The sequence below is a fragment of the Halichoerus grypus genome, chromosome 11 (assembly GCF_964656455.1).
Source record: "Halichoerus grypus chromosome 11, mHalGry1.hap1.1, whole genome shotgun sequence".
Classification (NCBI taxonomy): domain Eukaryota; kingdom Metazoa; phylum Chordata; class Mammalia; order Carnivora; family Phocidae; genus Halichoerus; species Halichoerus grypus.
This window is the reverse complement of record NC_135722.1, coordinates 36,990,066-37,013,878: the sequence shown is the minus strand read 5'-3', so window position 1 is coordinate 37,013,878 and position 23,813 is coordinate 36,990,066. Positions and strand designations below refer to the sequence as shown.

Sequence of the window (23,813 nt, the reverse complement as noted above, 5' to 3'; positions counted from 1 at the left end):
GTACCACTTCAAAGACTATGGTTTTGTTGTTGTTGTTATTGTTGTTTTAAGATTTTATTTATTTCTTTGAGAGAGAGAATAAGTGGTGAGGAGGGGGCAGAAGTGGAGAGAGAGAGAAGCAGACTCCCTGCTGAGTAGGAAGCCCGATGCGGGGCTCGATCCCAGGACCCAGAGATCATGACCTGAGCCAAAGGCAGACACTTACCGACTGAGCCACCCAGGCACTCTCAAAGACTAGTTTCTTTACAGGCAAAGGTAATGCAATGAAAACTCTTTAATCTGTCCATATACCTGACTATCTGATATACTGGAGAAATGAGACCTTTCTTCAAAATGTTTCATTTATGCAAATCAACTTCTCAAAGCAAAATCACTTCTTTTCTACCTACAGTTTTGCAAACAGTCACGTTTTAAATTTCTAGATCACAAAGACAGTGACATAACTATTACAGAATGCCCTTAGCTTTAACAAGTGATATGTCCTGGCTGTCCTGAAAGATTGCACCATAGCATTCCATCTGATTTCTTACTCTTTTCTCCTCATCCTTTCATTCAGCATCCAACCCCATGGATATAGGATGGGCCAGAGTCAGTCCTGGGGCCCCAGAAATGTAAGTGATTGTCTTACCCAGCAGTGTGCAGAGAAAGCAGTCAAAAAAACACTGAAATTACAAATATAAAGCCAGAACTTATGACAACTGGTATAATTACCTTCTTTGAAAAATTGCAGCCTCTAAGGGACAAACATAAATGAATGCTACCAGGTATTTAGTTCTCACTTCAGATGTTGGATACTTTTTTAGTAGGACTCACATGGGGAGGTGGAAACCATCCTTTTACCTCACTTTTTTTTTTTTAAGATTTATTTATTTATTTGAGAGAGAGAGATGCACATGAGCAGGGGGGAGGGGGGAGGCAGAGGGAGAGGGAGAGAGAGAATCTCAAGCAGACTCCCCACCAAGTGCAGAGCCTGATGCGTGGCTGGATCCCAGGACCCTGAGATAGTAATCTGAGCTAAAATCAAAAGTCAGATGCTTAACCGACTGAGCCACCCAGGCTCCCCTACCTCACTTTTCAAAAGAGAAAATACCCTGTTCATTTCTGGAAAGTAAAGTGCACCACATCTTCTACCTGCCCTCTTTTTCCTGTCTGTCAGAGTTTCTTTCAGTGTTCGATTTCTTAATTTATACTCCCAAAGGCCTGTAAAAACAAGTAGCATTTGGTAGAACTTGATCACCTAGTCACAAAAATGGGTTTTAAGAGTTTTCAGTTTTAAACCTCTTCAGTCATCATGAAACTGCTGTCTTTTTTGTTCTGCATTGATTTTTAAATTCAGTATATCTGCTATTTTGTTCTTAAAATTTATAATGTTTGCTTACCATTGATAGTATTTTCTGCCATTTGAGGAACTAGGAATGGGCCATAGAGCCTTTAGGTGGGTAGTTCTTAGGGAACATTGAAAAGCAGCATGAAAAATGGAATATAAGGAAACAATAAGCATTGATATAAAACAGTGAGAAACTGATGATATGTCAGGAAGCAGGTAGGATATAGAAATCTAGAGAAGCAGTGGGCTGCAAGTTTTTTAGTGGCAAGCACATACACACAAAAATACTTTTCAAGACAATTTTCACTTAAGCAGCATGTATTGAATAGTACTGTGTGTACTAGGATGCTAGTTCTGGCTTCTGTGTTAGGTACTGTGAGTACAACACAATATAATCTCTGACTCCCAGGACCTTAGTTTAGGAGGAGAGGCCAACATATAAATAGATAATTGTAATATGGTATTCTATAAGAGAATTTAATAAGAGAGGCATATAAAAGATACCCTTGGCCTGGCACACTCTTATCTTCTTGTCCTCAATAATCCTACTTGTATTTAAGATTTTACCTTAGGCATGGCTTCTTCCAGAAAGCCTTCCTAATACCGTATGCACTAGATTAATGGAGAGCAAGTAATTGTTGTTGGTGTAGACTTAGGGAATATTTCCCTAAAGTAGTCGACATCAAATAGCTATTTTGAATTTAAAAAAATAAATTATAAGAGAAGTAAAGCATCATGATTTTCTTTTCCCAAAGGCTGATAGGAGTTGAGCATATTATATCACTTGATTATTCATTTATTGGTTCTCAATTAGCAAATCTTTCTTAATTGTCTATAGTCCCTGCACTTCCTGGGCTCTTTCATGCCTTTGTAACTGCACAGTTGTCTTCACTGTTGAGGTGGAATGTCCAGGTGTTGTGCTTGGGCAGTGAGGATATGGAGGAGAGCACAGACGTAGTGAGACTGCCCTTAAGGGCCTATTGGTCTCTGTAATTAAACCAAAAGCACTATGAGCATGGAAAGTGTTATTACAGGGAGTGGAGAAACATCTTTTCTGTGGGATTAGGGAAGACTGCCCAGAGGAAGTAACATTTAAACAGACACATAGTAAATGAGGAGAAGCTAGTTTAGGGAATGGGGGAGTGTTACAGGCAGGGAGCCTTAAGTAGGAAGAAAAAATGCAGTAATAAATCTGTCTCCTATAATGGTGGACTACATAAAATGGAGTGACCCTTTTGCTGAGAACAACTACAAAAGCTAAAGAAAATATAAAATACTATCTGTTTGAAGGTATCAGAGAGATAAATTAGTAAAGCATTATCAAGCTAAAACTCAGAAAAGAAGAAAATCCAAAGAAATGAGACTGACATTTGGGACTGCTTTTGCCCTAAAGGCATTTACCAATTCAGAAGTAGCAGCTAAAAGATTTGTGTAGCCCTTTGATGCCTCGCATGGATAGGAATACAAAAATCGGGCCTTTGTGATTCCCCAGTGCTTTGCATTGTGACTATGAAAGATTGCACCCAAGAATAGGGTAAAATTATAGATAAATAAACCCTTGCATGGACTGCAGCCTAGCTTCAAATCATCTGGGTGGCCCAGGAAGTTCTCAAACCCCATTATTAGATTAAGATGATCTTCGTGTTTGCTAGCACCCCCAGATTCCTTGCACAAAGATTCTTTCTAGGAGATCATTCTCATTGGTCTTAAATTATTTCTACAGTTTTTCAAATATAATGTTCAGATGATAATCAAAGGTAATCAGTCACACAGGGACACAAGACAACATAAATCAATAACCAGCTGAAATAGTAAGTAATAAAAACAGAGCTCCAGGTGCTCCAGGTTTTAGATATGTCAGATATGGACTTTAAAAATAACTCTGCGGGGCACCTGGCTGGCTCAGTCGTTAGCGCATTTGACTCTTAATCTCAGTCGTGAGCTCAAGCCTGATGTTAGGCATGGAGCCTACTTAAAAAAGTTAGAAATAAAAATAACTATGCATACTAAGTTGAAGGACAAAAGAAATTGTAAATTTCAAGCCAAAATTGAAAACGTTTAAAAAGAATTATAGCAGATTTGAAAAGGAGTCAAACAGATATTCTGAAACTTAACTAAAATGAGTTTAACAGCAGATCTTTTTTTTTTTTTATTAAAGATTTTATTTATCCATTTGAGAGAGAGAGAGTGAGAGAGCCCAAGAGGGGGTAGGGTCAGAGGGAGAAGCAGACTCCTTGCTGAGCAGGGAGCCCGATGTGGGACTTGATCCCGGGACTCCGGGATCATGACCTGAGCCGAAGGCAGTTGCTTAACCAACTGAGCCACCCATGCACCCTAACAGCAGATCTTAACACACTGGTATAGAGAGGTTTATTGAACTAGATTTTAGGTCAAGGAAATATCCAGGGGCACCTGGGTGGCTCAGTCGTTAAATGTCCGCCTTCAGCTCAGGTCATGATCCCAGGGTCCTGGGATTGAGCCCCACATTGGGCTCCCTGCTCAGCAGGAAGCCTGCTTCTCCCTCTCCCACTCCCTCTGCTCGTGTTCCCTATCTCGCTCTCTCTCTGTGTTAAATAAATAAATAAAATCTTTTAAAAAAAAAATGAAATATCCAGTAGGAAGCATGGAGGGATACAAGGATGAAGGTATGGGAAGGGCAAGAGATAGAGAGGATAGAAGTAAAGTCCTAATACATCTTTAAATGGGAGTACCAAAGGAAAAGAGGTGAGAATATTTCAAAACAGTATTTGAAGAGTATTGGCTGAGGATTTTCCAAAACAGATGAAAGACAATGAGCTACAACTCAAGAAGCACAACATAACCTAAATAAGATTCTTTTTTTAATTTTGTTTTTATTCAACTATAATGACGATAGTGTTACATTAGTTTCAGATGTACCATATAATGATTCAGCAATTCTATACATTACTCAGTGCTCATCAAGATAAGTGTACTCTTAATCCCTTTTATTTCACCCATACCCCCATTCACCTCCCCTCTTACAACCACCAGTTTGTTCTCTGTATTTAGGAGCCTGGGTTTTTTTTTTTTGGTCTCTTTTCTTCTTTGTTTGTTTTGTTTCTTAAAGTCCACATATGAGTGAAGTCAAATGGTATTTGTCTTTCTCTGACTGACTTGTTTTATTTAACATTATGCCCTCTGGGTCCAACCATATTGTTGCAGATGGCAAGATTTCATTCCTTTTTATGGCTGAGCAATATTCCATTGTATAAATACACCATATCTTCTTTACCCATTCATCTACAATGGGCACTCAGGTGCTTTCTTATCTTGGATATTGTAGATAATGCTGCAGTGAACATAGGGGTGCATATATATTTTCAACCAGCAATAATCGCATTTCAAATTAGTGTTTTTATATTCTTTGGGTAAATTACCCAGTAGTGGAATTACTGGATAATATGGTAGTTCTATTTAATTTTTTGAGAAACCTCCATACTGTTTTCCACAGCGCCTGCATCAGTTTGCACTCTACCAACAGTGCATTCCTTTTTCTCCACATCCTCACCAATACTTGTTTCTTGTGGTTTTTATTTTAGCCATTCTGATAGGTATAAAGTGATATCTCATTATGGTTTTAATTTGCTTTTCCCTGATGATTAGTGATGTTGCATATCTTTTCGTATGTTTGTTGACCATCTGTATGTCATCTTTGGAAGAATGTCTATTCAAGTCCTCTGCCCATTTTTAATCCGATTATCTGGATTTTTTGGCGTTTAGTTGCATAAGTTCTTTATATATTTTGGATATTAAGCCCTTATCAGATATATCATTTGTAAGTATCTTCTCCCATTCAACAGGTTATCTTTTTGTTTTGCTGATGGTTTCCTTCACTGTGCAAAAGCTTTTTATTTTGTGTAGTCCCAATAGTTTAATTTTGCTTTTGTTTTCCTTGTCAGAGGAGAGAGATCAACAAAAATGTTTCTATGGCTGATTCAAGGAAATTACTGCCTATGTTTTCTTGTAAGAATTTTATGGTTTCAGGTCTCACATTTAGGTCTTTAATCCATTTTGAGTTTATGAATAAGATTAATTTTTTAAAATTATCCACTTCTAGATACATACCCAAGAGAAATGAAAACATATGTCCGCAGAAACACTTATACATGAGTGGTCATAGCAGCATTATTCATAATAGCTAAAAAGTGGAAGCAAACCAGATGTCCATCACCTGGAGAATGAATAAACAAAATTTAGATCCATACAGTGAAGTAATATCTGTCCATAAAACAAAATATGTATTGGTATGTGCTACAACATGGATGAACCTTGAAAAGGTTATGCTAAGTACAAGTAGCTAACCACAAAAGGATCCCATTTATATGATTCCATTTATACGAAATGTTCAAACTAGGCAAATCTATAGGCAGGTCTCGGATTAGAGGGGGAATGGATACAGAATTTCTTTTGGGGGTAATAAAAATGTTCTAAAATTAGCTTGTGGTGATGGTTGTACAACTCTGAATATTCTTTAAAAAATTGAATTAGACAGTTTATTTAAATAGGAAAATTTTATGGTATGTGAATTATATCTCAAAAAGAGGGAGAAGAAATCACCTAGAACATCCTAATAAAACTACAGAAATCAAGAAGAAAATCTTAAAAGCAGTCAGTGGGGCTACTGAGTTACCTTCAAGGCAGCAGTAAATAGACTGGTAAGTGATTTCTCAGCAGAAAGAGTAGAGTTGAAAAGATAATACAGTGATGACGTCCTCAGTGTACTAAAAGAAAATAACTGCTAACCCTGAATTTTACCCAACTAAAATATCTTTTAAGAATGAAGCTGAAATAGGTGCGCCTGGGTGGCTCAGTCATAAAGTGTCTACCTTTGGCTCAGGTCATGATCCCAGGGTCCTGGGATCAAGCCCTGCATCAGGCTTCTTGCTCAGCCAGGAGCCTGCTTCTCCCTCTCCCACTCCCCCTGCTTGTGTTCCCTCTCTAGCTGTCTCTCTCTCTGTCAAATAAATAAAACTTAAAAAAAAAAAAAAAAGAATGAAGCTGAAATAAAAATATTTCAGATGAACAAATAAGAAGAGAGAAAGTTTGTTCCAGGAAACCTATACTAAAGAAGATACTAACAGGAATCCAGGCAAACAGAAAATGACCCCGATGAAAGCCAGAATACAGGAAAAAGTAAAGATTAACAAAAGTGTTAAATATGCACATACCAGTAGTTCCACTGCTGGGTATATACCCAACAACATTTAATACATATGTTCACCAAAAGACATGGTCATAAAAGATTGTTCAGGGGTGCCTGGGTGGCTCAGTATGCTGAGCGTCCAACTCTTGATTTTGTCTCAGGTCATGATCTCGGGGACCTGGGATTGAGCCCCTGGTCAGGCCAATGCTTCTCTCCCTCTGCCCCTCCCCCCCACTCGTGCTTGCGCTCGCTCGCTCTCTCTCAAATAAATAAATCTTAAAAAAAAGAATGTTCAAAGCACTATTCATTAAAGCCTTGACTTAAAACTACTTAGTGCCTGTCAGTGAATCTTAGACTGGATAAATAAACTGTATATAGTCAAATATGCCTTACAGCCGTATAACAGTTTAAGTAATATGTAACAGTATAAGTGAATCTAAAAAACAATAATGGGGAAAGTAGCCAGTCCACAAAATACTACATGATGTGTGATTCCGTTTATGTTGAAATATATAATAGGGAAAATGAATCTGTGATCTTAGAAATCAGGATAGTAGTGAGGTTACAAGTGCTGGCGAGGATGCGGAGAAAACGGACCCCTCGTGCACTGGTGGTGGGAAGATAAATCGGTGCAGCCACCATGGAAAACAGTGTGAGGTTCCTCAGAAAATTAAAAACAGAATTAATATATGATCCAGCAGTCCCACTTCTGAGTATGTGTAAAGGAAGTGAAAACAGAATCTCAAGGAGATAGCTGCCCTGCCGTATTCATTGCAGTCTTATTCACAACAGCCAAAATATGGGAGGAACCTAAGTGTCCAGTAGATGAGAAGATAAAGAAGATACACACACACATGCATATATATATGCACACATACACTGTGGACTATTCAGCCATCAGAAGAAGGAAATCTTGCCATTTTCAACAACACGGATAGACCTTGAGGGGATTAAGCTAAGTGAAATTAGAGATAAATACTGCATGCTATCACTTACATGTGTAATCTAAAAAAGCCAAACTTATAGAGCAGAGAGTAAAATGGTAATAACCAGGGGATAGAGGCTGGGAGAAATGGGGAGATGTTGGTCAGAGGATACTGAGTAAGTTCTGGGGATCCAGTGTACCTCATTATGCGTATACTTAATAATACTGTGTTATATACTTAAAAGTTATTAAGAGACTAGATCTTCAGTATTCTCACCACAAAAAAGAAATGACACAATTATTTGACACAATGGAGATGTTCATTAATGCTGTGATGGTAATCATTTTGCAATATATAAGTGTATCAAATCAACACATTGCACACCTTTAATTTACAATTGTTATGTGTCAATTATATGTTATATGTCAATTATATCTCAATAAAGCTGGAGAAAAAAATCAGAATAGTAGTTACCCTGTAGGGGTAGAGGTGCCTAGGATTGGCTAGGGCGAATTACTAGGGTGCTGGGATGTTCTATTTCTTGATCTGAGTGTGGGTTTCATAACTGTATTCTGTTTGAAAATTTATGATGTTCACTTAAGTGCACTTTTTTGCACGTACACTGTACTTTAAAAGGTTTTTAAAAGTGAAAATATTAGTAAATGTCAGTGATTATTGAGTGTATAAAACAGCATCTTGTGTTTATAGCTAGGAAGAAATGTAGAGCAGTTAGGGCATGTAAGCTATCAATTTATGAAATGTCAGAATTAAAGTACTTATGTTGTAGGCTCTGAAGAGGTGATTCCTTCTCCCCCCCCCCAAAGCACTTTAATAAGCAATTTTGAAATTACAAGGGACCCAGATAAGTAAATTTAAGTGAAATTTCAGTTATAATCTAGGAATATTTTAAGTAGGTCACAAATTAATTATATTGAGTTTTTCAGTAAAAATACCTTTTTAAAAATATTTTTAGACCTATTGTCTGTTTTGCTACTTCCCCTATTGCTTGGTCTATTTGTAAACACTACTCAATTTGGCAGTATCCCTTGAGGAATATATGGCACTTAATGTGTATTGTTCCCTAGAGGAATCATGAAAGAAAGAAAAGATGCAAATTTTCTCTTGGGATAAAATAGAAAATTAATTGAAGAAGAAAGAGTCCATAATTTAAGGTATAGTTAATACTGGGAGAAAATCATATATAATTTTCACATTTGTTGATTACATCTTCTTAGTTTTAATACCAGTTATTACTAGCAGAGTTCATACTCTTTATGCAGCAGCTTGTGTGGCTTATGTTTATGTTATCATCTTGTTTTTTATATACAGTGATGTAAGCTATAGTAGCTATAGTAATCATTTTTATGCATTTTCTTCTTAGGCTTTCTTTACTTGCTTCAGACTCATCATCAATTGGCTTTTGAATTCTGTATTAAGATTTTGAAAGAAATACTCCAACAAAAAAATGAATTGTATTTTTGTTATAGTGATTCTGCTGCATGGATTACAAACACTCTGTCTCCATGCTTGGATAAACTCCATCAAAAGCACATTATCCTCCTACTTCTGTGGCCAGCTGCCTAATTGTATCTGCTGTAACCACACGCTGTTGGAACATGATACCAATGAAGAACAGAAATGATAAATTACTCCCTGCAGGTGATAGTGATAATGATAATTTTTAATTTCCTTCTTCCTCATAAGGTCTAGTCTGGTCTTATTTCATTGGCTGCCATCCTGTTACATACACACATGATACATTTTCTTTAAAGAAATACTCATCACACCAAAATATGTGAGGAAATAATTTATTTTGATTCCAAGTCATTGTTCTTCAAATGAGCATGTATAAAATGAACTGCATCTACCTTTGTGTATCTGGGATAAACAAGCAAAATGTGGCTTAAAACAGATTTTTAAATATTCAGTTTACACATACTTTGAGTTCTTTTCTTCCTTTTTGTGAAATCCTCAAAGAAGAAACAAACATTTCATTTTGAAAGACTGTATTCTAATGCTTAGGAATGTTTAAGATGCACAACAAAGCCACATGCCTGAATTCTTTTCCTGTATATGTGGAGGATTCCCACCAAATTACAAATGTGATCAAACTGTCCCAGAAGTTTGCTGTATGTGCACGTATTTTCCTTTTCTTCTATAATAAGCATGTTGTTGTTCTTAATTACCACAGATTCTCCCTTCTCTCAAGCTAAGGACTTTTTAAAAATTTTTCTGACAGTGGTGTATAATTCAGTGAAATTTTATTTAACTGTGACCTTGCCTTTGCAGATTAACCCAGCTCCTACCGATATTTTATTTTAATGCTTATTTTCCCCTCAGCAGTTCCCTTTGCCCCTGACAAGGTATACATGTGGAACAAAAGATAAATTTATTCCGTGCTCAGGCCTTATAACCTATCTGATCTTTTTCAAGCACGTGTCAAGCTGTGCTCCAGTTATTTATTACCATTGCCTATTAGTCATCATTTTCAGTTTCCTGTGGTTGTTGTTAATTCTTACATTTGAATGACTTCCACAGAGAGTGTAAGTTCATTGAAATTAACATTTGAAAGACCTAGAGATAGCCTGTCAAAGTGATGGTAACAAGGTGGTGAAACTAATTGAAAAATAGTGGCATATTTATGTTCTTCAGCAGAATAAATAGCTTTGTCCCCTAATCAGCTGACATATTTGATTGGTTATAATGGCTTTGCAGAAGTAAAAACACTAATCATAGTTCAGTTGGGTTTTATAGACTATGATTCAAGTTTAAAGTTTTTTCCTCCTTTTTTCTAGTATCTTGTTTTAATTATTAAGGACCACTTATGGGTGGGGGGAGCCCTTTCCCTTTCAGTAGCATTCTGTTTGAGGGTTAATACCCATTTTAAAACCAGAAATGCCCTTTGGTTTTTTCAGAGCAAGAGTTTTCTACTTGCTCAGTTATGTGAATCTTTTTGGGTTTTTGTGGATTTTTTAAAAAGATTTATTTATTTATTTTAGAGAGAGCGCAGGAGCAGGAAGGGCAGAGAGAAGGGATCTCAAGCAGACTCCATGCTGAGCGTGGAGCCCCAGACAGGGCTCGATTTCACAACCCTGAGATCACGACCCCAGCTGGAACCAAGAGTTGGTCGCTTAACCAACTGTGCCACCCAGGCGCCCCAGTTATGTGAATCTTAACTCTCTGATGAGTTGACTATCTGCACATAATTTTTTACTGCAGGGAATTTCTTCCTAACTTCTCATGCTTCTGCTTCCTATGTGCTATAGAACTGATTTTTATATTACCCTCCACCAGACATCATTAGGGAGGTAAATCTGTTTGAGTTGAAGAAACTAGGATGCATTTCAGAGGGAACTATAAAGTGGATGTGACTTCAGATTTATCTTTGTCATAGGTCCCTGCCAAATTCTCATAACCAAAGTGAATTATATCTTTCATTTTTATTTATTTGTCTTGGACTTAACAAACTGTTTTCTTGCTAACCCAAACTACACAGTATTTCTTCCACTGTATTTTTGTGGGTTTGGAGGAAGGTGAGTTTCTTCTTTGATTTTTAACTAAATTTCATAGACAGTTCAATTTGGGGATTGGAAGACAGTTCTAAAATACCTTTGTATTCTCAAATATTTTGATTTTTTAATTTTGTTGTAAACTCATGCATCACCCTCCCCTCTTCGTTTAGACCTATATATTCTGTTATAATTACAGTTGTTCTAGCATAATAATATTGCCAGTCTGTCTTTTACCAGAGTTAAGTATATGATGTTTTACTTTGTATATTTTATACATTTCAGACTTAGATCACATTTTCTGACAATGTAAATTGTTATTATAGTAATGTTGTTATTGTGTTATAGTTGGGAAAACTTGTCATTTTTTTTTTTTCAAATTCATTTAGTTCCTATTACATATCAGATATTGCCCTAGCCCTTGGGGGTACAGAGATGAGTGATTTTTGGGTGTTGCAAAAGGAACTGATACAAAGGTAATAGTTAAATTGAATGTTTCTCCATGCAATACTATAGATCATTTAACTCAAGTTTTAGAAATAATGTGTTATCACAGAAGCTGTTCATTTTTATGGGAAATATAAATTATAGGTACGGATAGAGAATATGAACATTCCAAATCTATCATCCACATTCAATAGCTTGGTGAATATCTTTTCAGATATGTACATATATATTCATATTTGCATAACATATAATAAGTGCCAATAATATATATATTATTCTTTTTACCTAATAGTATATTGTGACTACATTTCCAAATTGGTAAATATTTACCTATAGGATTACTTTTGATGGCCAAAATGTTATTCCATCATATGGAGGTATTAAGATTTGTTAACTGGTCACCCGTTGTTGAAAATTTAGGCTAAAATTGGCATCTTATGGCTAAATCTTTGCAACCATACTTGATAAATTTCCATAGTATATTTTTTTGAAAGTTTAGATTACTGGGTCAATGAGTATATGCATTATATAAACATTTTGATTGAGTCCATAACATATACTCACACAACAGAAAAGTGCGTAAATCTTAAGTGTAGTTTGATAAAATTGCACAAAGTGAATATCCACCATGTATCCATGCAGCAGTCAGCTGAAGAAACAGAATATTACCCAGCAGCCCAGGAGCGTAACCCCTTTCTAGAATCTACCACTATTGAAGGGTAACTACTATTGTGACTTAAAACACTGGAAGTTGTGCTGTTTTGAATTTTCTATATATAGATAGAATCATAGCATGTGTACCACTTTCGCTGTGACTTTTTTTTAAATTTTATTTTATTATGTTATGTTAATCACCATGTTACATCATTAGTTTTTGATGTAGTGTTCCATGATTCATTGTTTGTGCATAACACCCAGTGCTCCACGCAGAACGTGCCCTCTTTAATACCCATCACCAGGCTGACCCATTCCCCCACCCCCCTCTCCTCTAGAACCCTCAGTTTGTTTCTCAGAGTCCATAGTCTCTCATGGTTCGTCTCCCCCTCCGATCCCCCCCCTTCATTTTTCCTTTCCTACTATCTTCTCTCTCTCTCTTTTTTTTTAACATATAATGTATTATTTGTTTCAGAGGTACAGGTCTTTGATTCATCAGTCTTACACAATTCACAGCGCTCACCGTAGCACATACCCTCCCCAATGTCTTATCACCCAGGCCACCCCATCCCTCCCAACCCCCTCCACTCCAGCAACCCTCAGTTTGTTTCCTGAGATTAAGAATTCCTCTCTCTCTTTCAAATGAATAAATAAAATCTTAAAAAAAAATAAGTCTGGGTTTTTTTGTTTGTCTCTTTGTTTCTTTGTTTTGTTTTTTAGATTACACATATAAGTGAAATCATGTGGTATTTGTGTTTTTCTAACTAATTTCACTTAGCATAATACCTTCTCGGTCCATCCATGTTGTTGTTGAATGGCAAGATTTCATTCTTTTTTATCCTGAGTAATATTTCATTGTGTGTGTGTGTGTGTACCACATCTTCTTTATCCATTCATCTATCGATGGGCACTTAGGTTGCTTCCATATCTTGATTATTGTAAATAATGCTGCAATAAACATGGGTGCATGTATCTTTTCAAATTAGTGGTTTTGTTTTCTTGGGTAAATACCCTATGGAATTAGTAGATCATATAGTATTTCTATTTTTAACTTCTTGAGGAACTTCCCTACTGTTTTCCACAGTGGCTGCACCAATTTACATTCCCACCAACAGCCCAAGTATTCCTTTTTCTTCACATCCTCGTCAATGCTTATTATTTCTTGCCTCTTTGATTCTAGCAATTCTGACAGGTGTAAGGTAATATCTTATTATGGTTGTGATACTAAAATTTTAAACTTCTCATATTAAGTTTCTGCCTATGTGTGGTGCTTAAAAAGCCTTCTTCACATCCCAGTTTTATAAACACTTGTATATGTTGGTGGGATTTTATTCTTCTTCCTCCTAACCACCCCCCAACCCCCTGCACTGATCTTTGTGATTACATCTGCTTACATGGAAAACCCCACCAAATGATGTTATGTCATGTTTGCCTTAAACAAACATAAGTATTTTAAAGGAATTCAGAGGGGAAAGGTAATCTTTTGTATTTACCAAACTATTGATCATTTCTGTTGTTTTTCTGTTATTTATGATTTTTCAGGTTTCCTCCCAGTATTATTGCTCACCAGCCTGAAGAACTACCTTTAACATCTCTTCTAAAAAGTCTTTTGGCAATGAATTCTTTTAGTTTTTCTTTACTTGAAACTGTCTTTATTTTGCCTTCATTCCTGAAGGATATTTTTGCTGGATATAGAATTTTGAAAGGTTTTTCCCCACTCCAGTGTTTTTTTCTTTTCCATCTGGACCTCCAGTTATGTGTATGTTAGATGCACAGGTCCCTGAGACTCTTGCATTTTATTTCAATCTTTTTCCCTGTTTTTCAAATTAGGTACTTTCTATTGACTTATCTTCACATTCAGTGATTTTTTTTTTTCTCTCTGTCATCTCCATTCTGCAGTTCACCGCAGGGAGTTTTTTTGTTTTGGTTATTGTATTTTTTAATTCTAAAATTTCCATTAGTTGTTTTTTTGGGTTTTTTTTGTAGTTTCTTTTTCTCTACGAGAATTCCTATCGTTCACTTCATTTCAGTGTGTTTTCTCTAACTTCATCTCTGTCACCTCATAATGACATAGTTAGAATTCCTGTCTTAAAGTCCTTGTCTCGTAATACCAGCTTCTGGGCCATCCCATAATTGACATGTGAGCAGTAGCTCTTCTCTTGAAAGTTAAAGACATTTTCCTGGTTCTTTGTATGTTGAATAATTTTTGATTGTGTTCTGGATGTTATGCATGTTATGTTGTGTGTCCTCTCGGCCCTATTATAATCATCTGGGGAATGTTGTTGATGTTTGGTGTGAGCGGGCAGTCGACCAATTAAAGCCAAAACATTAAGTTCTGTCAACCGTGCCTGGGCAGGCGGTGGTTCACATCTCAGTCTCGTTCTCTAAACATTTGCTATAGTGTTTTGGGCTCTCATGCACATATGCTGTTCTTAGTGATTAGTCTGACTTGTAGAGGTTTTTCAAATCTCTGCTTTGTTCTTGAGATCTTTACTTGTTGATTTTAGGTTTTTGAGGCCTGTGCCAGTGATTCAGATTTTAGTTCCATTCTCTCAGCCTTTGTTATGTTAATTTGGATCTAACCTGTAGTTCAGAGGTCAGGCTGAGACTTGTGCAGGTTCATACAAAGAAGTAGGGTTCCTCTCCTCCCCCATACATATCACACATACTCCATTATTTTCAGTTGAAAATTATTAGTTCTATCTAAGGTTAGTTATTCGCTGATTTCATAAAGTGTCCTGACGACATAATAAGACTAGCTGAATTTAGTAAACTGAAGACTGAAAATTATAACTAAAATTTATTGAGAACCTGTTATATGACAGACCTGTGCTAGGTAAGGGGCACAACAATATGAATTCCACATAGGCTTTGCTCTTAGAAAACACTGCAATCTGGTAGCGCGAGTAACTATAAGATAGTATGGTTAAGTACTATGATAGAATTATATATAATAAGCACATTCTCTTAGCAAATGTTTATTGTGTACTATGGGCCAGGCACTGCTCTGGACACTGGTGAACAAGACTGGCATACAGGAATAAATTTAAGAAGACAGTTGAATTAGTCTGTGGAGGGATACCAGGAAACCAACTGAAAGAAGTCATGTTTTAGAAATGTTCTGATTAACTACATGGTTTTCTATAATAATCTGTATCTGAGTACTGCATTGCTTTATATTTGTCTATTTCACAGTATTATAAATAGTACTTTGATTCTCTCTTGGTATCTAAAATATAATGAACCTCAGTGTTAAATATTGAACTTGTTTTGGGCCCAATCCATATTAACCTCACAGATCAATAAAACTTCACATTCTCAACAAAAAGCAGCAGAGTACACAAATTAGCTTTATAGTGATTTTTCAGTCATCGGTGTCCTATTTTTAACACTTTATAAGCTTTTTTTATTGCCAGTTTTAAAAATAGATTAAGCTAATTCCATTAGTGAAAGAAAAAGGGATGGTATCATTTAAATTTTAAACAAAAAGAAGTGAAAATTACATATCCTCATCTGAATATTCATCTTTTAGAGACCTTTTTGTACTATCACAGTAATCCTTAGAGTGACCTCAGAGGTTTTCCTTTGGGTATTTGCTTAAACATAAGTTTTATTTGAGTACTATTATATATTTTTCGTTTATCTTCAGGAAAAAAAAAATGTGACATTTAAAAATTCTGTTGATCTCATCACAAAAATGTTCATAGTACTTTGCTTTAAAATTAGATGCGCAAGATCAGAAGAAATTAAATGAGATCTTTGTATAAAAGAGTATGTTTAAGTTAAATTTATTGCTCTGTCACAAACCACCCTAAAACTGAGTGCCTTGAAGTCACAATCATTTAGATTTATTTGTGTATGATTCTGCAGTCTGGACTGGACTTATCCTCTAGTTCTTCTGGTTTCTCCCTGGGTCTCTCAGGCTGCTGCAGTTATCTGGTTTGACTGGAGCAAAGAGCTCCAAGATGGCTCAGCTTGCACAGCGGCCTCTCTTTGGGAGAGCATGGGTCAGGTAGGGGCTGGCCGAGGCCTCTTCCTTAATGTGGTCTCTCACTTTTCAGTAGTCTACCACAGTCATTTCTCTGATAAAACACATATTGATTATTTGATTAGCCTTGTTGCCCTTATTATATTGTTTCTGTGGGGGAAAGCCAAATTATATTACTTTATTTTTACATGTAACATCTTTTCCAGGAAAAAATAGTGGCCTGTCATAAATTTAAGAGGTATCTAGTCTTTGAAATGGTTTCTTGTTGCCATGTCTTGAAATACTGAATAATTAATTGTTATGTCATGTAATTAGTTTAATAATTATTTATATTCCCTTTTTTTCTTTTAACAGGCAATTGCTGGCTACTTTGATATATATTTTGAGAAGGATTGTCACAGCAGGGTAAGTATCATGAGTTTTCTCATAAGAATTAATTATGTGAAATACATTGTATTTTATTTTTGTGCCCCAAGGTATTTGATCATAAGCATTTTGCTGTTGTAAGCAATTGGAGCTTGTATTTGATGGAGTAGATTAATGTAGCATGATATTAAAAATCAGATACTTTTGAACTCTACCAATGCAGGTTGTGTTCTCCACGGGCCCCCAGAGTGCCAGAACACACTGGAAACAAACAATATTTCTATTGGAAAAGCCATTTTCAGTTAAAGCAGGTAAGAAAGAGGGCGCCTGGGTGGCTCAGTTGGTTAAGCGTCTGCCTTCGGCTCAGGTCATGATCCCGGGGTCCTGGGATCGAGTCCCGCATCGGACTCCTTGCTCTGCGGGGAGCCTGCTTCTCCCTCTCCTCCCCACTTGTGCTCTCTCTCACTATCTCTGTTTCTCTCTCTCAAATAAATAAATAAAATATAAAAAAAAAAATTTAAATTAAAAAAAAGCAGGTAAGAAAGAAAAGGGGGAGAAATGACTTACTCATTTTGAAGTAAACAATATTCCTTCATTCTACAATGACTTTTTGTGTGTCCACTGTATTTGAAGCAATATAACAGATGCTAAGTAAGGTAAGATGTTCTTAGAGCTGCATAAGTTTTAGATGGCATATCATTTCATTAAAGTGGTGATTTAAAGAAAACTCTAGATTAGATTTATAATTCCTGCCAGTTAAGATGTGCTTTAGTATGTAGCTTTTGAGTACCACAAAAAAATTCTGAAAACTTGTCTTTAAGCAGTAACTAATATATTACTAAGTTGCAAACATAACTAAAAATACTTTCACCTCCAAAGTGACTGAAGAGAAATATCACCCATAGAGGTGAAGTGTAAATTAAAGAGAATGCCATTCAGTAGTTACGGTGTTCAGTATATATGTCTAGGGGGCTCTCCACTGTCTCCACCTGCTCAAATCTTAGTGCTCAAGGACTGGCCCAATTCCACATTCCTCTGTCTTACACCGCATTGATTGCTCACTCTGATGAGAACCTACAGTTCTTATGTACCTACACCCTTAGCTCCAAAGGTTAGAATTTGACTATGGAACCTTTTTTTATTTAAATTGTTTATTACATATAAGTTGTCCTCCCCCACCTTCACTGAAAGCTTTCTGACTATATGAAACCTGAATGTACAACGAACTTCAATGAAAAGATACTCAACATCACTAGTAACCAGGGAGAGAGGCCAATTAAAACTATGTAAGAAACTGTGTCTTATCCATCACTACAGGAAAAAAACATAAAATTTAACAAGGCTAAGTGCCTGCAATTGTGTAGCCAAATGGAACTTCTATACTCTTCTGCTGGTAGTCTTTATTGGTACAACTTCAGAGAGCAGTTTGCTACCATCAAGTTAAGTATAGATGTATAAATATCCATCACTAAAACCAGTTTTTTTCTAGGCATGTATTCTGAACAATCTCCCCTGCAGCCTATCTTCAACAATCTTAACAAAAGTATGGTTTGTAGAAGTGAAATATTGGAGGCAACCTGAATGTCCATTAAAAAAGATATATGGTAGTTGCATACAGTAAAATCTCTGTAACAGATAAATCATATATTTGTGAATATCAGAAGCAACATTAAGCAAAAAAAGTTGGAGAATGATTCCTACAATACATTGTTTATATGGAGTTTAAAGACCTTGAAACAGTTACACATGCGCATGTAGTAAAATAAGAAGCGATACTTAAAGATGATAACTGCGGAATTCAGTATAGTGGCTACCCCTGAGGAGAGATAGAAATAGGAGCAGGGAAGGTAAAGAGGGTTCAGTGCCATTGATCTGAATTATTCCTTTTAGATTGAGGAAACTGTGGGAGAATGTTAAGATTTGACAAAACTGAGTGGTGGGTCCAGGTGGTCATTATATTGTTCTCTATATGTTTAAAATATTCCATAAAATTCAATTATAGTTTGATTTCACTGTTGATGCATGAATTGAATTTAGTAGATGCAGATAAACACTATTAGAGTAAAGCAGCACCTTGTTGTCATGTTTTCACTTTAAGATTGCAATGCTATGGAAATAAAACCTTGATGGTGTCATTTTCTTTCTCCAAAAAGCTTGAGCACAGCAAAACTGAAGTGTGGTGAACACAAATGAAATTTTATTACATTTTCATTTGTTTTTGTTTGGTTGATTGGTTGGGTTTTGTATAGCTTTGGTATTTGGATTGATATTTGGAAACTTGAAAATGTTGCTTTCTTCTTCATGGTAACCATTTTATTATCTTAATGCTAAATTTTAAGGGTAGTGCTAATTCATTCATGTTTTAATCTTGAGGGAGACTTAAAATAGCATTTGAATTTTCTCCTACCTAATTACAACAAAATATGTCTAGTGAAATTTTGAAATCCTCACTATTCATTACCCAGTAATCCTTAGAGTAACTGATTCAGCTTTTTTAGAATACTATGAAGGAGGTGTGTGATTTTAATATTGCCTTCTTGTCTACATTCTGTATTTCTTTCACTGCCATTATATATGTGCTTGTATTTAAATAGCAAGACCAGTACACCACAAAATTTTGGAATCCCCTAAAATATAACCGGGAAAGACTTGAGAGGGAAATTTCAAAGTAAGGAAAATTCTCAGCTATGATAGTATAAAGAAGGGATTATATAAGGAAATACAACACTTTTTTTTTTTTAAACCCTGCTAAACTCTGATGCTAGTACTAATGAATAGAAGCCAGAAGTTGGAGGGCAGAGTACTGAAGAAGACATGCTAATCAGAAAAAGCCGCCAGAAATCTACACACAATGTCCCCTTAAGTTTTAGATGAGTACTAAGATGTATGCATATAGGATGAAATGCCTGAGGTCAAGCGAAGCATCTGGGGCAGCTGTGAACAAATAGTTCTCAGAGTTTACATGGGGCTATGGGGTATGAGTTTCAACCAGCTAGAGTGGGGACTCCTTTTGGAATCAATATATTCAGTCCAGAAAGACCATAGCTTCATAGTGGGAATAAACTATCCCTAAAATAAAGGCTAACCTGTATGCTCCTTAACAAAGCTTAAAAACAAGCCTTAAAAGAAAAAAAAATGGACCCAAGTAACTTTATTGGCAACAAAGGAAAACAAAAAACACTTGAACAACATAAAATTCGTCATGGCCAAAATTTCCAATAAAGCACTGACCGCAGGAAAATATCAGTTGATAGAAACAGACCCAGAAATGAAATTAGCACACAAGCATGTTGAAACTACTAACTACTTTTATATGAGAATATATTTAAAATCCAAAAAGAACTTCTAGAGATGGAAATTATAGTATCTGAAGTGAAAATGTCATTCGATGCAATTAACAGAAAAAACAGGTCAGTGTTCTTGAAGATGCAGCATAAAATGTATCCAAAATGAAGCACAGAGAGGGAAAAAAAGATTTTTTAAAGAAACATATCCACAGTATCCTGTGGGAAAATATGAAGCACTCTAATTTAAATGTGATAAAAGAAGTCCCTGCAAGAAGCCGGGGCAGAAAATATATTTGAAGATACAATAATGGCCAAATTTTTCTTTCATTTGATAAAAGCTATAACCCACAGATTGTAGAAACTCAGTGAACCCTAGGTAAGATCGACACAAAGAAAACACCACCAAGACATACCGCAAACAAATTGCCAATAAATAGTGATAATAATATAAAGTCTTAACATGAACCAGAAAAAAATTAAACAGAGGAACAAAGAAAGAATAATTTCAGAATATTCTTCAGAAACTATGTAAGCCAGATGATAAATGACATTTTCAAAGTGCTAAAAGAAACTGTCAACCTAGATTCTATATTTAGAATATATTTCAAAAATGAAGGCTAAATAAAACTTGCCCAGAAGAAAAACACTGCAAGAATTCATCTCCAGCAGACCATCAATACAAGATAAAGTAAGTTCCTCAAGTGAAAGGAAAATATCACCAAATGGAAACTTGAATCTAAACAAAGGAATGGGAAATGTCAGAAATAGTAAATGTGTGAGTTCCTAAAAAAGACTTTATTTTCTCACTTTTTAATTTTGTAAAAGATAATTGACGAAAGTAAAAATAATGTATTACGGATTTCAGAACATAGCAACATAAAATGTATGGCAGTAATCAAAAATATTAACGAGAAAATGGAAATATATTAAGTTTTTACACTGTACATGAAGCAATTTAATGGTAAATTATGATAAATATGTATATTGTAAACACTAGAGGAACAGGTAAAAAAAGTTTAAATTAAGCTACAAAATAAAGCTGATAAGCTATTAGTGAAGATAAAATGGAATCTCAAGCAAAAGATTTAGTTCAAAAGAAGATGCAAACATAAAGAAATAGAAAACAAATGGTATGGGGCGCCTGGATGGCTCAGTCCCTTCGGCTCAGGTCATGATCCCAGGGTCCTGGAATCAAGCCCAGCAATGGGCTCCCTGCTTGGTGGGGACTCTGCTTCTCTCTCTCCCTCTGCCACTCCCCCTGCTTGTCCTCTCTCTCTCCCTCCCTATCTCTCTCTTTCTTTCTCTCTCTGTCAAATAATAAAATTTAAAAAAAAAGAAAAGAAATGGTGTGATGGTAGACTTAAATTCAAAATGAATGGTCTGTATATCCACATAATGGAATATTAGTGCTAAAACGAAATAAACTATGATGCTATGAAATGACATGGAGGAATCTTAAATTCATATTCCTGAATGAAAGGAGCTAATCTGAAAAGGCTACACACTGTGTGATTCCAGCTATATGGCATTCTGGAAAAAGCAAAACTGCAGAATGAAAAAAGCAGTGGTTGCCAAGGGCAGGGGATACAAACAGGCAGAGCACAGAGGATTTTTAGGGCAGTGAAATAAGCTCTCTCACCGAATGCAGCTTGAATAAACCAGAATGCAGGGAATAGCTATTTGAGATCTCTGAAAAGTAAATTGGAGAAGACCAGAATTCAAATACCTTGAACTGGTGATAAATTTATGATTTGTTTGCCTCCAATATCCCCCAGTCTGGTCTCCAGACAGCCTGAAACCCACAATTAAGGCATCAGCGCAGACTAACTAGCTCCTCTAATTCTAACTTGAGGAATGGGGAAAGGATCTCCTAATGCTTAGGTAGAGAAATCCGCATTTTTCTTTTCTATATTTCTCTTTGTTCTCTTATACCCTCGCCCCCAGATAACCCCACAGTGGCAGCAGTGGGGACCCACAAACATCTTAAACTCTGAGGGATGGTAAGTAAATGAGTGGGTGTGGCTGTGTTCCAGTTAAACTTTATTTACAAAAACAGGCAGCCAGCCTCGAAGCCCTCCATAAAACAAATCTCCAGGCACAGATTGCTTCATTGCAAATACTTCCAACCACTTCAAAAAGAAATAACACCAATTCTATACAGTTTCTTCCAGAAAATAGAAGAGAGCTAATTTTATAAGGGCCTTAATACAAAAAAACAGACAAAAATTATACAAGAAAATTAAACTACAGAACAACATCTTTCATGAATATAGATGCACAAATTGTCAACAAAATACTAGCAAATTGAATCCAGCAATATTTTTTAAAAAGAACAATACACTATGACCAAGTGAGGTTTAGTCCAGGAATCCAAGACTGATTCAATAATACAAAATTTAAAAATATTGTAGAATTATTTAATATAGTCAACCGTGCTAACAATCTAAAGAAAAACCACGTGGTCACATCAATGGATGCAAAAAAGCATTTGACAAAATTCAGTATCTATTCGTGATAAATACTCATAGCATACTAGAAATAAAAGAGAACTTTCTGAACCTGATAGTAGGCATCCACACAAAGTCCACAGTTAGCATCATACTGAATGGACCAAAACTGAATGCTTTTCCTCTGTTTGGGACAAGGCAAGAATGTTCACATTCACCACTCCTATTCTCTTATATTGGGGGTCTTAGCAAGTGATAAGGAATGAAAAAAGAAGTAAAAGTCATTGGAAAGGAAGAAATAAAACTGTCATTATTTATAGATAACATGATTGTGTCCACAGTGAATTCTAAGGAATCTTCAGGAAAAACTACAGAACTAGTAAGAATTTAGCAAGGTAGAAATTGACAGGCTGATTCTAAAAGTTGAATGCAAATGCAAAAGACCTGGAGTCACCAGGCAATTTTTCAAAGAATCATATTGGAATCCTTTTACTATGTGATTTCTAAACTTATTAAAAAGTTCTGTTAAACCAGACAGTAAGGTTTTATACTATATATAGACATAGAGATTAATATAACAAATAGAGAATCCAGAAATAGACCCACTTTTGTATAGTTAATTATATTTTTCCAAAGGATCGATGTAATTCAATGGGAAAATGATAGTCTTTTCAAGAAATGGTGCTTAGAACAGCTAAATGTTTGTACAGGAAAATAATCTCAATGCTTACCTTATACTATATTCAAGAACCAACTCTAAATGAGTCAAAAACCTAAATATAAATGTATAAAACTGCAAAATTTCTAGAAGATAACGTAAGAGATAATCTTTGAGATCTGGGGTAGGCAAAAGTTTACGAGGGTGAGGTAATGGTAAAACTCATTGAACTGCACATGTAAAATGTGCATGTTTTACTGTATGTAAATCATGCCTTACTAAAGTTAATTAAAAAAAAAAAAAAAAACCCTCACTGGACTATCAGTATTTCCAGGATAAAATCCAAATTCCTTACGTTGGCCCTTTATAATCTGACCATTTTTCATCATTTCCAATCCCACTGTGTTACATTCCACATCATAAGCCCATCATATGCTCCAGCTCATATGGACTTACACAGACTGCTCATTTTTTGGCTAACTTTCCTATCTTTTCTTACTCCTTGCCTTTGTCTAAGATAGTCTACATAGAAAGCTGTTTTGACCTCTTTCACTTGATAAATTTCAATTTTCTCTTTATTACCCAGCTTATTTCTATAAATCTTTCCTCACCTTAGAAAATTAATTACTGTCTTCTTTGTTCTCCTAGATCAATTCATGCATACATCTATTATCACATCTCAGTATGCTGTGATAAAGGGTTCTAATAGATGAGTTGTCTTTCTCCTTTTTGATCTGATGTAGTATTTGCCATATTGTAAATATTTTGCTGAATATACAAGTAAGTATAGTAATATGCATTGTCGTTGAAATCTCATTTCCTCTAATCACCTTGGGTGACATCATGCCAAAGGCGTTTACTGGCTGTTTTATTTGGTTGTCCCATTTTGTCAACTCTGATGTTCTCAAAAATTTTATCATACTATTGAACTTGAATAGATTGGTATTCAGATTTATCTTGGCATGTTTGAAGAGTTCTCTGTAGTTGGGTTTAATTAAAACTAAAAGTAGTTTTGGACTCATTATGCTCTAAAATTATTA

The 23,813-nt window shown here is 35.7% G+C and overlaps 1 protein-coding gene across 1 annotated transcript in view; it reads left to right on the top strand.

Annotated features, from left to right (window-relative positions):
• Nucleotides 1-23,813, top strand: part of PRMT3 (protein arginine methyltransferase 3) — a 131,707-nt gene that overhangs the window by 100,220 nt on the left and 7,674 nt on the right. Inside the window, exons 14-15 of the mRNA XM_078058303.1 lie at nucleotides 16,370-16,420; nucleotides 16,605-16,692. Of these exons, the coding sequence (XP_077914429.1) occupies nucleotides 16,370-16,420; nucleotides 16,605-16,692 (139 nt within the window). The remainder of the gene's footprint in view (nucleotides 1-16,369; nucleotides 16,421-16,604; nucleotides 16,693-23,813) is intronic.